At 44.8% G+C, this 13,871-nt stretch overlaps 1 protein-coding gene across 2 annotated transcripts in view; it reads right to left on the bottom strand.

Moving 5' to 3' along the window:
* The window catches only part of FTCDNL1 (formiminotransferase cyclodeaminase N-terminal like), a 38,515-nt gene extending 30,972 nt beyond the window's left edge, over nucleotides 1-7,543 (bottom strand). For both annotated transcript variants that reach the window (XM_075284994.1, XM_075284995.1), the window contains exon 1: nucleotides 7,427-7,543. In XM_075284994.1, the coding sequence (XP_075141095.1) occupies nucleotides 7,427-7,538 (112 nt within the window). In that variant the 5' untranslated portion in view covers nucleotides 7,539-7,543. The remainder of the gene's footprint in view (nucleotides 1-7,426) is intronic.
* Between the last annotated feature and the right edge of the window lie 6,328 nt (nucleotides 7,544-13,871).

Below are 13,871 nucleotides of genomic sequence, written 5' to 3'. Positions count from 1 at the left end.
ATTGGCAGCAAACAAATCAGAGCTAGGCGCTGTCAGGGAAATGCCAAGGTACGTAATACGGGAATCATCCCATTGGTAGGGGAACTTGACACCAAGATCATGCTTCAATGAGGGTGTAACAACAATAGGTAAAATCTGGGACTTAGAAGAATTAACTTTGTAATAAGAAACCCTACCAAATCTTGCAAGGGCAGCAGTAGCAGCACTCAAAGAAGAGTCGGGGGAGGTCAAGGCCAGAATAACATCATCAGCATATAGACCAAATTTGTGATGCCGGCGACCCACAGTAATGCCCTCAATGTCCTCAGCCACCCGAATGGACTCCGCCAGGGGTTCCATCACTAGCGCAAAAATAATGGGAGATAAAGGGCAGCCCTGGCGGGTTCCATTCGAGATCCGAAAAGGTTCAGACAAAAAGCCCGAGGACAGCACACGAGCCGACGGCCGAGAGTAAAGAGCCAAAATAGCAGACTTAAAAACAGGGCCCATACCAAATTTATCTAAGAGACTATCAAGATAATTCCAGTGGACCCTATCGAAAGCCTTTTCGGCATCCAGAGCTAAAAGTAAAGAAGGTGCACCATCCTTTTCAGCTTTCTGGATGAGGTCTATGAACCTCCGTGTGCCATCCGGGGCCTGCCTACCAAACACAAATCCCACCTGGTCAGGCTTAATCAGCTGGGGGAGAAGACGGAGTAATCTCTCGGCAAGAATTTTAGCATACAATTTGACATCAATATTAAGGAGTGAAATGGGTCTAAAATTAGCCGGAACAGTGGGAGATTTGCCAGGTTTCGGGAGGGTCACAATGGTAGCGGACAACATCTCCTCTGGGAAACATTGTTCCTCCGCCGCCTTTCTAAACACTGCCAAGAGATGAGGGGATAAAATATCCACAAATTTCTTGTAATAGATCCCCGAAAAACCGTCAGGACCAGGAGACTTCAGTGGTTTCAGCGAAGCTATAGCTGCCGTGACTTCAATCAAGGAGATGGGAGAGGCCAAGGAGGCAGATTGCTCCGGGGAAAGGCGAGGCAGGGCCACAGAGTCTAAAAACTCATCTATGTCCTCCTTGGATGGCTGGTACGTCTGGGGATCATCTCTAAGATTATACAGAGACCTATAATACAAGCGAAACTGATCCGCAATGAGGCGGGGGTCTATAACTTTAGTACCTGAGTCATCCACAAGGTAGGCAATACGAGATTTAGGGCGCGACTGTTTAATCTTTTTAGCCAAAAAAGCACTAGCCCTACTATTATGCACATAGGCCTGACACTGAAAACGCTTAAAAGCTAAGTCCTGTTGGCAGGCCAGAAGGCCCTGCAATCGGAGTTGGCACTGCCTAATCTCCGCAGAGACCATGGGGGTGGGACTAAGTTTATTAATTGCGGAGAGGGAGGATAGGGAGTGAAGTGCAGCATCTATGTCCCTAGCCCGTTCTTTTTTAGCTCTCGCGCAGGCCTGAATAAGTATCCCTCTCATATATGCCTTATGGGCATTCCAGAGCACATGAGGGTCTGACACGGAAGGGGAATTGAGGGAAAAATATTCTTTTAGGGCTTCACAGAGGTGCTCACTATAGGAGGGGTGATCTAAAATATATTCATTTAAACGCCATTGGGTAGGCATAGCAGTGGAGAATTTCTCACGCAGAGAGAGGGACACCGGAGCATGATCAGTCCAGGTGATCAGCCCAATATCCGTAGATTCTGTCTGCATCAGCCCAATTTTATCAGTGAGAAAAAAATCAATACGGGAATAGGAGGAGGACGAAGAGGAGAAATAGCTATAATCTCGTTCCCCGCCATGTTGGCAACGCCAGACATCATAAAGGCCCTGATCAATCAAAGAGGAGGATAATATAGGGGAGCGCCTCTTAGGGTTGGAAGAGTCTAGGGAATTATCTACTAAACAGTTAAAATCTCCCCCAATAATTAACATACCAGTAGCAAAAGTTCGGATCTTGGAAAGCACAGATTTCCAATATTGAGCCTGGGAACGATTCGGGAGATAAACAGTAACCAAAGTATATTTAACATTATTAATAAGGCAATTAATCCCCAAAAATCGGCCTTTGGGATCAAGCAGAGTAGATTCAAGGGAAAAAGCTACTGAGTCCCGTACAGCAATAAGAACACCCTTACGCTTAGCATCACAAGAAGCCTGATATATATGAGGAAAAGAGGGATTAGAGAACTTAGGGCTCTTGCCAGTCTGAAAGTGAGTCTCCTGGAGAAAAAGCACATCGCAGCGGAGGCGACGCGCCTCCCTCCAGACAGAACTCCGCTTACAGGGGCTATTTAGACCCCTAACATTAAGTGAGGATATACGGAGTACCATAATAGCAACCTAGAGAGAAATAGCAGAAGACTCAGGTGGCTATACAAACAAACAAGAATGCATAAAGTATACATGAACAGGTATAAAAACCAAACAACATTCCAGGTATAAGACAAGAGCAAAGAATGCAAACAAAATAGCATAGTGTCAAAAAACACCGAATAACCAAAAGTAATCAGCTGGGGGGGGGAGAAGAACAGGTCAGTAACACTCATTGAGGGTGAGTATTAGAAAGGCACACAGGTCACCTAAATCAAACATGAAATTCAAATCAGCGTTAGACAAAGTAAATCAATCCGCCGGAGCGGGCAAAGAAGTCACTTATGGCCGCCCACCACAGTCCATTCCTTGGAAAGATGAGAGGGCCGCGCCGAGGATTCTGGACCAGATGAGTGAGATTCAGCAGGGCCAAGTTTCCATTTACGGAGGAGGGACATGCCCGCCTCCACTTCAGGGACGGAATGGAAAACCCCATTACGGGGTATCAGCAGTTTGGTAGGAAAGCCCCAGCGGTACCGTATACCCCGTTCCCTGAGGATCTTGGTAATAGGAGCCAGATCACGTCTAGCCTGCATAGTGGCCGCAGATAAGTCAGGGAACAGAGATATTGATGCAAACGGGGCCGGTAAAGTACCACATTTTCTGGCTTCCGCGAGGATTGAGTCCTTAATCTGATAGAAGTGGACCCTTGTTAAAACATCCCTCGGGACATCTACTGGAGCAGAATTCGCTTTTGGAATACGATGGGTCCGATCCAGGGTGAGCTCCAGTTCAGTAAGACGTGGTAGAATCTTCTTAAAGAGACGCTGAACATAAGCCACCAAGTCCTCTGTTGCCACATCCTCAGGGACCCCACGGATCTTGATGTTATTGCGTCTAGACCGATCCTCAGCGTCAGCAGCCTTAATCTTAAGCCATCTGACCTCCGCTTCAAGAGTATTATGAGCATCAACCAGTTCATTATGGGCAGATGAAAATTCCTCCATTTTATTTTCAAGATGGTCAGTCCGCTCTCCTAAAGCGTCGATGTCCTGACGCAGTTTGCCCACCGCAGAGGAGACAGATTTGCTAATCCCCGCCTGTAGAAGAATGAGCATCCCTTTCAAAGTATCACACGTTACAGGGTCTGAGGATGCTGGAAAATCAGAGATGTCCGGGTGAGCAAAATCAGAGAGAGTACCAGAGGCCGGTGGGACATCAACGACCCGTTTACACAACGGCTCCTTACCATTTGGGGAACCCTGAGGGGACGCAACAAAACTTCTCTTACCGCCATCGACCAGCAGGGGAGTACGCTCAGCTGAGAGGGAGTCTTCTCCAGGTAGAGAACCTACCAATTCAGACCGCGGAGGCGACTTCGCTGGAGAGCGGGAACCTGACGGTGAGGAAGGTAAAGAGTGCGACATGTTGCTCGAAAAAAAGTCAGAAAGCTTCCTAGGAGTTTTGGAGGAGGATGGTTTCTTTCGAGGCATAGTAGCAACAGCAGGAAAGGTCAGGGACGCAACTCAGGAGGATAGAACAGGAGAGCAGATCGATGCGGCAGGTACAAAATTTGCAGAGCAGCGTGGCAGGTCAGACAGCAGCAAATTCCGGCAGGACCATGGGGGTCGTACAGCAGGAAGTCCAACAATCAGCTGAGAGCCGCCAGAGGTGACACTGTTGACGATTTAATCAAACATGGTGTAAGAAGTGGCCTGCAGCGAAGACTCACAGGCAATTACAGTTCCATGGGAGCCCAGTGCGAGGAGCCCCCCCTGATGTTGGAGTAGGGGCTCGGCACTCACAAAGGGCTCAACCAAAAAGGCAGGGTGCAAGCCAGGTAATATGCAAAGTCCAGTCCGGGAGAAAGGTGAGGAGCCCCCCCTGATGGTGGTGTAGGGGCTCAGCACTCACCTGAACTCCCCAGTTAGAAACAAAAAGGTCACTGCCAAGAAAGATTGTCCAGGGAGCAGAGGGTTATAATAAATGGCGGCCTCCAGGGAAAAAGCACAGGCTCCAGGTGGGAAAAAGCACAGGCTCCAGGTGGAGCAGATGCTCACTCACTGGCAATGCAGAAATGAAAAGCAGCAGCTCCAGGCAGCAGGAGAATGAGTAGCAAGCACCAGGGACCGCAGGGGCACAGGCAGCAGAGCGTCTTCAGCAGGACACCGGCAGGCAACACAGCAGGCAGGTCGGGCAGGAGGAGAAGCAGCGTCGTGTGTCCTGTCACAAGATGGCCGCCGCCACTGTGTGTGCAGCGGCAGGCCGCACCTCCATAGCCACCCGACAGGAGACCGGAGGAGCGCACCGGAGGCAGCACACGGGGATCGCAGGCTCGGCACTCACCCCACCAGGGAGGAAAGCGACCGCTCCAGGCACCAGCCGCAGCCGACCACAGGAATGAGGAAGGCCCTGCAGGCAAGATGGCGGAGCGTCCCGATGCGCAGGTAGGCCGCAGATAACGAGGAGTCCGTCTGGCCGGGAAATAATGGATATAGCACCCTAGATCAATCCACGGAGGTCTAGGGTGAAGCCCCAGGAGCTTGGGAAAGGTTTTGGGCAGTAAGAACCACGGATGCCGAGGAGATTAAACGTGAGAAGCCAGGAGCTCTGGCAGACATGTCTCCTCTCCTTGCCGGCTAGTCACGCCCCCCTGCAAAACAGAATTACATTGACTTCAATGGGTTCCGTTTAGTGCACTTAACACATTGAAATCAATGGGTTAAAAATCCTCCCATTGATTTCAAGAGTTACACACACTAAACAGAACCCATTGAGGTCAATGGAATTCTGTTTTGCAGCGCTGATTCTTACACGAGTTATCATGCAGTAATCAGTGCCGCATTACTTCGTGTGAATGCATCCACATACCGAAAAATTTTATGCGTCAGAAAAATGTCAGGTCAATTTTTTTTTTAAGCCAAGAGTGGGTTCACACGGGGGGTTTTGAACTGGATTTTGACGCGTAGGCCGCCTCAGAATCTGGTCCAAAAAACGGCTAGCCATGACTGGACGCCGGAGCAGAGCATACAGTGCACCGGTATCCAGTCGCGGCATTCTGCTCCGCACTAGGTCCAAATGAATGGGGCCAGTCGGGAGGGAGTGTTTGTGCCGTAGAATCCATCTCAAGAAAGGACACTTCGCTTCTTTTTTTCTGTGAGTGGGAACAAACCGCTTGCGGAAAAAGAAACCCATTGAATTCAATGGGAGGCAGTTTTTTCAGTCGGATTTTGACGCGGATTCCGCATCCAAATCCTGACCAAAGAACCCCGTTTGAACCCGGCTTTACTCTTCCTCCTTCTGCTACATCAATTCCTGGCTTTGACTAAAAAAAAATTAAAAAAAGCAAAATTTGAAACAAAACCCCCCAGCTTTTCAGAAACATGTGGTCTGAACCTCTTTACATTTTTCTTTTTTACTCCCTTCTTTGAAAAAAATCTAACCTTTTTATTTTCAGCTCAGAGCGCAATATAAGGGCTTGTTCGTTTGTGGGACAAGTTGTGTTTTCTAATGGTACCAATCGGTATTCCATGTAATGAAAAGCTATAAAAAATTATTAACCGGGTGGAATTGTGAAATTGGGGTAGACCCATGACATTTAATCAGCGGCTCAGTATGGTTACAGCAATACTAAATTTCTACAATTATTTTTAAAAATTAAAATTTTTTCTTTGTTTCACCATATTCTGTCATCCATAACTTTTCTACATTTGTGTCTACAGAACTGTGTAAGGGCATTTTGGGGGGGGCAAACTGTGGTTTTAATTCTTACAGTTTGGGGAAGTGTATGACTTTTTGATCAATTTTTACTTACCGTATATACTCGAGTATAAGTCGACCCGAATATAAGCCGAGGCCCCTAATTTTTCCACAAAGAACTGGGAAAACTTATTGATTCGAGTATAAGCCGAGTGGGGAAATGCAGCAGCTACTGGAAAATTTCAAAAATTAAAATGGTCTGAGTTTTGGGTGCAGTAGTTGCTGGGGAAGGGGAGGGAGTGTTTTGGTTGTCTGTCTGCCCCTTCCCTGAGCTTGAGGACTGAGTTTTTTTCCCACACTTGGAATTCAGTCTGGCTGAATATAGGGTATCTGCAGTGCTCCTATTAACCCCTTCCTAACGGAACAGGAGCACTGCAGATCCCCTATATACAGTAGACCGGGCACTTTCAGACACAGGGATACCTAATGTGTATGTGTTTCACAGTCATTTTCTACTTTTATATGTATTCTAGGGAAAGGAGGGATTTACAACTTTTATTTTTTTAAAGCTTATTTTTTTCCCCACTATTTTATGGGAGATTCTATACATTGATATTGCAGCTGATCATAGACCCCCACCCCACCTCCAAAAAAAATAAATAAATAATAATATTTTTTTTTTTTGCTGACTCGAGTATAAGCCGAGGTGGGCTTTTTCAGTACAAAAACTGTGCTGAAAAATTCGGCTTATACTCGAGTATATACGGTAACTACAAAACAGTGATTTGTGTATTTGCATTTTGATTTTTTTTTTAAGCCATGCAGGATAAACTCAAAACTGAGCTACATAAATGAGTATTGCAGTCTGTTTAGCAATGCAGACACATGATGCTGTTAAAGCTACTTTATCATACAGTGAGGGGGCGAGCGGACCTCACTATAGGCCCCCTGGAATAGGGGCAAACTCTCAGCTGTTACCACTGTCACCCCTGTAGCTACTCCACTGCATATGGTACATGTAACAGCTTTAAGTCTGGATACATTTTTTAATTGTACTTAAAGGGGTTTTCCAGGCTTTATATAGATAGTAAGATGCCAGACCCAACTAATTGGTGACCTTTCCTATCATCTCAGTAATTCCTGGAAAATCCCTATAAAGTTATGGATACTATGATTTTCAGATATCGGAAGCCCCCATAGAGGTAAGTGCATCACATACTGCTCTTGGGTGACACTGGGATATCACTCCAAGTATCATCAGACTGCATTCCGCTGCAAAATCAGCATCCTTGGAGGCATACTCGGTTATGTGCATGGGGTCTAACAGTAACATGCAGGAAATCTAAGAAATCCCAATCTTTTAACTTGGCTGTGGCTATATGATACATGAGGCTGCCATACTTACCACAGCTACTAAATAAAGCCGCTCTTGCAATTCTCTCAATATTATCTTTATTCCTGGCCTCGGAAACATTTAACAGGCAGGCGACTAAACGCTTTCCAAGCTTGCTAGCCATTGTGCTCTGGAGAGATAAGAACGGCAGAGACAGCCACATAAAAATAGCAATTCAGAATAGGGGCATGGGAGGCTTCAAAACAAAAACCAGTCCCCTCACACCCATAAGATATACGAAATTCAGACCTCAGATCAGACTGCACAAATTAGTTCAGACCCCAACCTTAATGCAAATTCCAGATTAAGGCCGGGACCCCACGGGCCAGAAACACCGCAATTTGCCTGTAAAAACGCTGTTGGAAAAATCGCGGTGTTTTATAGTACTTGCAAAGTGGATGGGATTCATGTGAATCCCATGCCCACTTTTTGGAAAAAATCGCAGCACGGACACGCGTAAATTGTCACATGTCAATTATATTTATGGATACGCCGGTGGCTTTCCCGTAGATATAATTGTAACAGAAAGTCTGTGGAGGAAAACTCTGCGAAACTTTCCGTTCAAAGCGTTGCAGGAAGAACTGCAATGCGTTCACGCCACGGTTGTTCCTGCAGCGCTTTAGTGTGGTGTTTCCGGCCCGTGGGGCTTTAGCCTTGGGGGGCATTCACACAGGACAAAATGGCTCGGATTCTGGCGCGACTCCGCACGGGATTGGCGCCAGAATCCACATGGTAAAAAAGCCTCTCAATAGAGTTCCATGGAGAGGCTTTTTAACCATGCGGATTCTAGCGCCAATCCCGCGCCAGAATCCGAGCCATTTTGCCCTGTGTGAATGCCCCCTAAAGGGGTTTTCCAGGTTCAGATTACTGATGGACTGCACAGGCCACAAGAAAATGGCCGCTTACACAGCTTACTGTGTAAGCGGTCATTTTCTTGTGGCCGCGGGCATGCGCAGACTGCTCTGCCCGAGGCCTAGAAGTTTGAACCCAGCTCCGGAAGAAGACACATGAAAACCGTACTAGAAGATGGAGGCGGCGCTGGAGATTTCTCTCACGGCATTGGGGATGCCCTCAGTGCTGCAAGAGAACTCATTCGAAACCGGGATTTCTACCGAACGGAAGCGCGGAGAAGACATCTACGAGTAGGAGAAGAATAGCCTTTCTTAAGGCTATTCCTACGCATGAACGAGAAAAAATGTGATTTTAATGATGGAATCCCTTTAAAGAAACCTCATCCACAGAAACACAGCAGTAACATAAAGTATCCTACGCTGCAGATTTTGAACTCACAGCATGGCAATTTTTGCACTGCAATGAATGAAAGTTGGACCGCGGCACAGAAAAGTGCAAGTTAGTATTCTCAGAATTTAGTTGTTATAGTTGAAATATGGATTTAGGCTCTGTATACATGAGCACGGTGGTTATATAACACTGTGACAGGTATATAGACATACTGATAGGGAATGTAGATTGTGAGCCCTATATGGGACAGTGACTGACAATGTCTGTAAAGCGCTGCGGAATATGATGGCGCTATATAAGTAAACAAAATAAATAATATATGGCGTCCATCATTATGCCGAAAATACAAGCAATGCATGCTTGTTTCCTTCGAAATGGGAACTCAGTATGTTCCAAAACAATACTTTTAGGAGCACTGCAAGGTCTAATACTCTTTTATGACAAGTCCCAGCATACATCATACTATCAGGACAAGGTGCAGCTGCAGAGACACGTTACATAAGTAAGATCACAGCATATGTAGAATCAGCACATGCAGAAAGAGACAGCACAGTCAATGCCCTGTGTATCCAGCCAGCACGTCACCGCAGTATATGGCAGGAGAAGAAGAAAGCATCTGACATGTCACATATTATTACTCATGACTATAGTGTTTTGTTTACCTTGTGTCTGTAGCGAAGTCCCTGCACTAGTATGGCAAGTCACAGAGACCAAACTTATGTACTTCCACAGTGCCACCTTGTGTTAGAAATGTAACAGTAACAGATAGTATCAATTCTATGGACATTTTTGGTTTGTTTGGCAGACTATTTCCTAACCAACCACTTCTGAACCCCAATGCTGTATACTTGGCAGTGACAACATGCCAAAATATTTTTCACAAACACCTAGTTTTTTGTTGTTTTTTTGCAGAGTATTTACAAAATTAAAAAGTAGTTTTCATTCTGCAAACCTTTTGACTGGTGACTTTTCAGAAATGTTGTAGGTTTAGTGTCTAGGAGACAACATGAATGTGAGGCTGAAAAATTAGCTCAAAAAAGTGATCTTATGGGAGTGGTACCCACTATTTTTTTTTTTTTAATTTCTTTATTTAAAACAAAAGTAAACAGAAAAACAAGATAAAATAATCAACAAGACAGAACCCACAAATAGAGGGTCCGCAAATAAAACAATTCACGATATTGAGGCAGTGTTTACCATTGTCCAGGTCGCAGCGCCAAAAAAAGCCGCCCCAAACACTTACACAATATAGACACAAAGTCATGAATAAAGTTTACATTTCACCCAATCCCTGTCCTGTCTATACCTGAGCTTTCTACAGTAAAATACGTCTCTAGTGATGTCCGTTACACGCTAAAATAATAGTGATAATGATTATCACTAGAGATGAACGTATAGATTGCTAAAATTTTTATAGGGGGATGGAAAATAACATTTTTATGTAAAGTCCTATTTAATTTGCATGCACAAAATGGGTTGGCGCATTTCTGTGATTTTGGCGACGCTTTAACCCCTTCCCGCCGATGGCATTTTTTGATTTTCGTTTTTGACACCCCTCCTTCTAAACCCCATAACTTTTTTATTTCTCCGCTCCCAGAGCCATATGAGGTCTTAATTAGAGATGAGCGAACACTGTTCGGATCAGCCGATCCGAATAGCACGCTCCCATAGAAATGAATGGAAGCACCTGTGACGCCGGCCGCCAGCAAAGTCAGCGTCACAGGTGCTTCCATTCATTTCTATGGGAGCGTGCTGTTCGGATCGGCTGATCCGAACAGTGTTCGCTCATCTCTAGTCTTAATCTTTGCGGGACAAATTTTTCTTCATGATGCCACCAATAATTATTCTGTGTAATGTACTGGGAAGCTGGAAAAAAAATTCAGAATAGGGTGAATTTGAAGAAAAAATGCTTTTCTGAGACTTTCTTACGGGCTTTGGTTTTACGGCGTTCACTGTGCAGCCAAAATGACATGTCCCCTGTATTCTGTGTTTCGGTACAATTCTGGGGATACCAAATTTATATGGTTTTATTTACATTTTAACCCCTAAAAAAAATCCAAAACTGTGTTAAAAATGTTTTTTTCTAAAAGTTGCCATGTATAGGGCGTGGTTTTTTGCGGGGCCGGGTGTACTTTTTAGTTCTACCATTTTCGGGAAATGCTATTGCTTTGATCACTTTTTATTTAAATTTTTATCAGAATCAAAACAGTGAAAAAACGGCGGTTTGGCACTTTTGACTATTTTTCCCGCTACGGCGTTTACCGAACAGGAAAAATATTTTTACAGATTTGTAGAGCGGGCGATTTTCGCCCTATGTGTTCTAGGGAAAAGGGGGTGGTTTGAATTTTTAATACTTTTTAAAAAATGTTTTACTTTAAAAAAAAATAATTTTTTTTTGCATTTAATAGACCCCCTAGGGGTCTTGAACCCCAGGGAGTCTGATCACTAATGCAATGCTAATGCATTGCAAAACATCATTTCTTTTGCAGGCTGCATAGACCAGCCTGCAAAAGGAAATCACTGCAGTCATGGAAATGTGACGTCGGCCCTGGAGCATGCTCCAGGTGCTGGCGATCACCGGCAAAATGGCGCCCATGCGCCGCTGGGAAAATGGCGCCTCCGGCGCCTTTGACCGCGGCACCGGAGGGGTTAATGCCTCCGATCGGAGGCATTAGCGCTGGCTGTCTACTGTGTAACACAGTAGACACCTGGTGGCTATGGCGTCGTTAAACATCCGGGCGGCCGCCATAGTACTATGTAACTATATACATGTGTGGTATGTATGAACTCCTCACATATTGCAGTTTTTTGGAAAGTACATTTTGTTTGCAGAAAGAGGTTGCTCGAGCCGCACTTTAGTGGCAAATTTGAATTTTTGTGCAATTTTTGCTTGCAATCTCTGTTTGCCGCAATGTTGCATGAAGGTGGTTGTATAAATTGTGTTTTTATATACGGTATGCTGTGTAATCTGAAAAAAGTTAGATTTTGGTATCATAGTTTGCAAGGTGCAGTATAGATTTTTAACATATTAATAACAGCAAAATCCTGCTTGTCTTCTGTATTCGTGTTTTTGGGAGTCCGAGCTCTTGTTGTAGTTGATGTTTGCAGTACATATAGTATATTTACACATTGTATACACCTTAAGCTATTATTTTAAATGTATTTTGTATATGAATCTGAGATTGAACATGAGTTTTAAGGCGCAAATATGTGTTTTAGCGCATTTTTTCAAAAAAATATTTGTGTTTGTCACAAAGTTGCATGAAGGTGGATGTGGCTATCGATAACCCATTAAGACATTTGTAATCTTCAGGTTGTCTACTTTCAAAAAATATATAGGGTTTAGGGGTTCACTTACTTTTCATGGTGTGTAATCCCTACATTTTATAGGATGATACTTTTTTAACATTTCCAGCTTCAAAGCAGATTTTTGTTCCTTCCAGTTCTGGTGATTTTCTGAAGACACGTGTATGAGGGTGTAGGCCATAGTGATATGAATGAACTCTGCACACGTTGAACTCTTATTTTTAGGAGGATTTGTGCATTTTTTGTTTGGTTTCCGCTTTTAGCAACTAATATACATTTATTTGCATTTTTTCATAAAACATTCACTTTAAATAAAAATTGCATGACGGTGCCTGTTCGTATACAGTACCAAGTGGCATTGAGACAATGCTGCAGGTGTCTACTTTAAGAAAATATATAGGTATGGGGGGGTTGGATGCTTTTTTAATGTTGCAATTTAGGTTTGATTTGTCCATCTCAAAACTGTGAAAATTGCTCTGGCTACTGGAGGTGCAAAATTTCCAGAGACCCTTGGCAGTGAAAGGATTAAAGCTGACTACCGGGTTTCCATCCCCTGTCCAGTTTCGCCGGAGCCGAAAATCCGGCGTAATGGCAAACACTGAACAGAGGCGTAGGCGAGAATGAAGTATTAGCAAAATAAAAATGATCTTGCACATAAGGTGCCTGACTAACGCTAGGTTCACATTGGCGTTTGGCTTTTCTCTCCACATATTTTAAGCGGGATGGAGGATGGAGTCCCTGAACAATCACATGTCAGTGTGGCTGCAGCCTTAAAGGGGTATTCCCATGACCCTTGCTCACCAGTTTTCGCTGCTGCAAAGACTTCTTCCTGGCTTTTTACGTCAATTGGTGGGCGGGGTTTCATATGCAAAGCCATACTGTCCGACTACCTCCATCCACCACATAGCGTGATCCTATGGGACGACTGAAGGGCCTGTGATTTCATCAAAGGTCCTATACATGAGTCCCCCTGCGAACTTCCGGTTGGCACATGCGCAATGGAAGGGCGGCAAGAAGACTTCCTGTTCCTTAGTGAATTAACCAGGGCTGGGTATGTACTTCAGGGTATGGTCCTCGGGTTACGACGAGCCTGCTGCAGAACCTCATTTTCTGAATGCTATACAGTGTATAGCATTCGGCAAATGAAGGCTGATTGTGTAGCAGGCTCGTCCTTGCTACGAGCAGGTAAGTATGCTGTTACCAGTTGACTTTTTCTCATTGAAATGAATAGACCAGCGTTGATTGGCCAGTTGCCAGTGATTTGGCCAATCAACGCTGGTTCTGCCAGAGGCTCGTCTGAGGAGGCGGAGTCTAACATCGGACTATTCATTCCAATGAGAAAAACTCTTGCCTGCCCGTGGCAAGGACGTGCCTGCTGCAGAATCAGTGTTCATTTGCCGAATGCTATACATATATATAGCATTCGGCAAATAAATATATATACTGTATAGCATTTAGCAAATGAGGTTCTGCAGCAGGCTCGTCGTAACCACGAAACAGTATGCCTATACCCCTGCTAGACATGGCAAACTCTCAAAACCGGAAAGAGATCTTCGACCGGAAATAGGAAGGGCGGGACTTAATCCTTTGTTATTGTTGTCAAAGGGGGACTCATGTATAACACTTGGATTTAGCTTGTTCTATATAGAGTTGGCTAAATCCTAGTGGGCTAAGGGACCAGGTCCTTCTGCCTACTAGCTTTTAGCCTGCTCTATATAAGAAAGCTAAATCTTAGTGAGCAGAGGGACCAGGTCCTTTAGCCCACTAGGATTTAGACTGTTTTGTATAAGAAAGCAGCACTCATTTCCCCCCTCCTTTATCTGAGAGCAGGAAGCTAGGTCACGTGGTGCAGACACAGGAACAGCTACAGACACAGGCTCGCTCCCGTGCACTTAGCCCCTCCTCCCTC

Source organism: Leptodactylus fuscus, chromosome 8 (assembly GCF_031893055.1).
Source record: "Leptodactylus fuscus isolate aLepFus1 chromosome 8, aLepFus1.hap2, whole genome shotgun sequence".
Taxonomy (NCBI): Eukaryota; Metazoa; Chordata; class Amphibia; order Anura; family Leptodactylidae; genus Leptodactylus; species Leptodactylus fuscus.
Note: the sequence above shows the minus strand (reverse complement) of the source record. Positions and strands in the feature narration are given on the sequence as shown.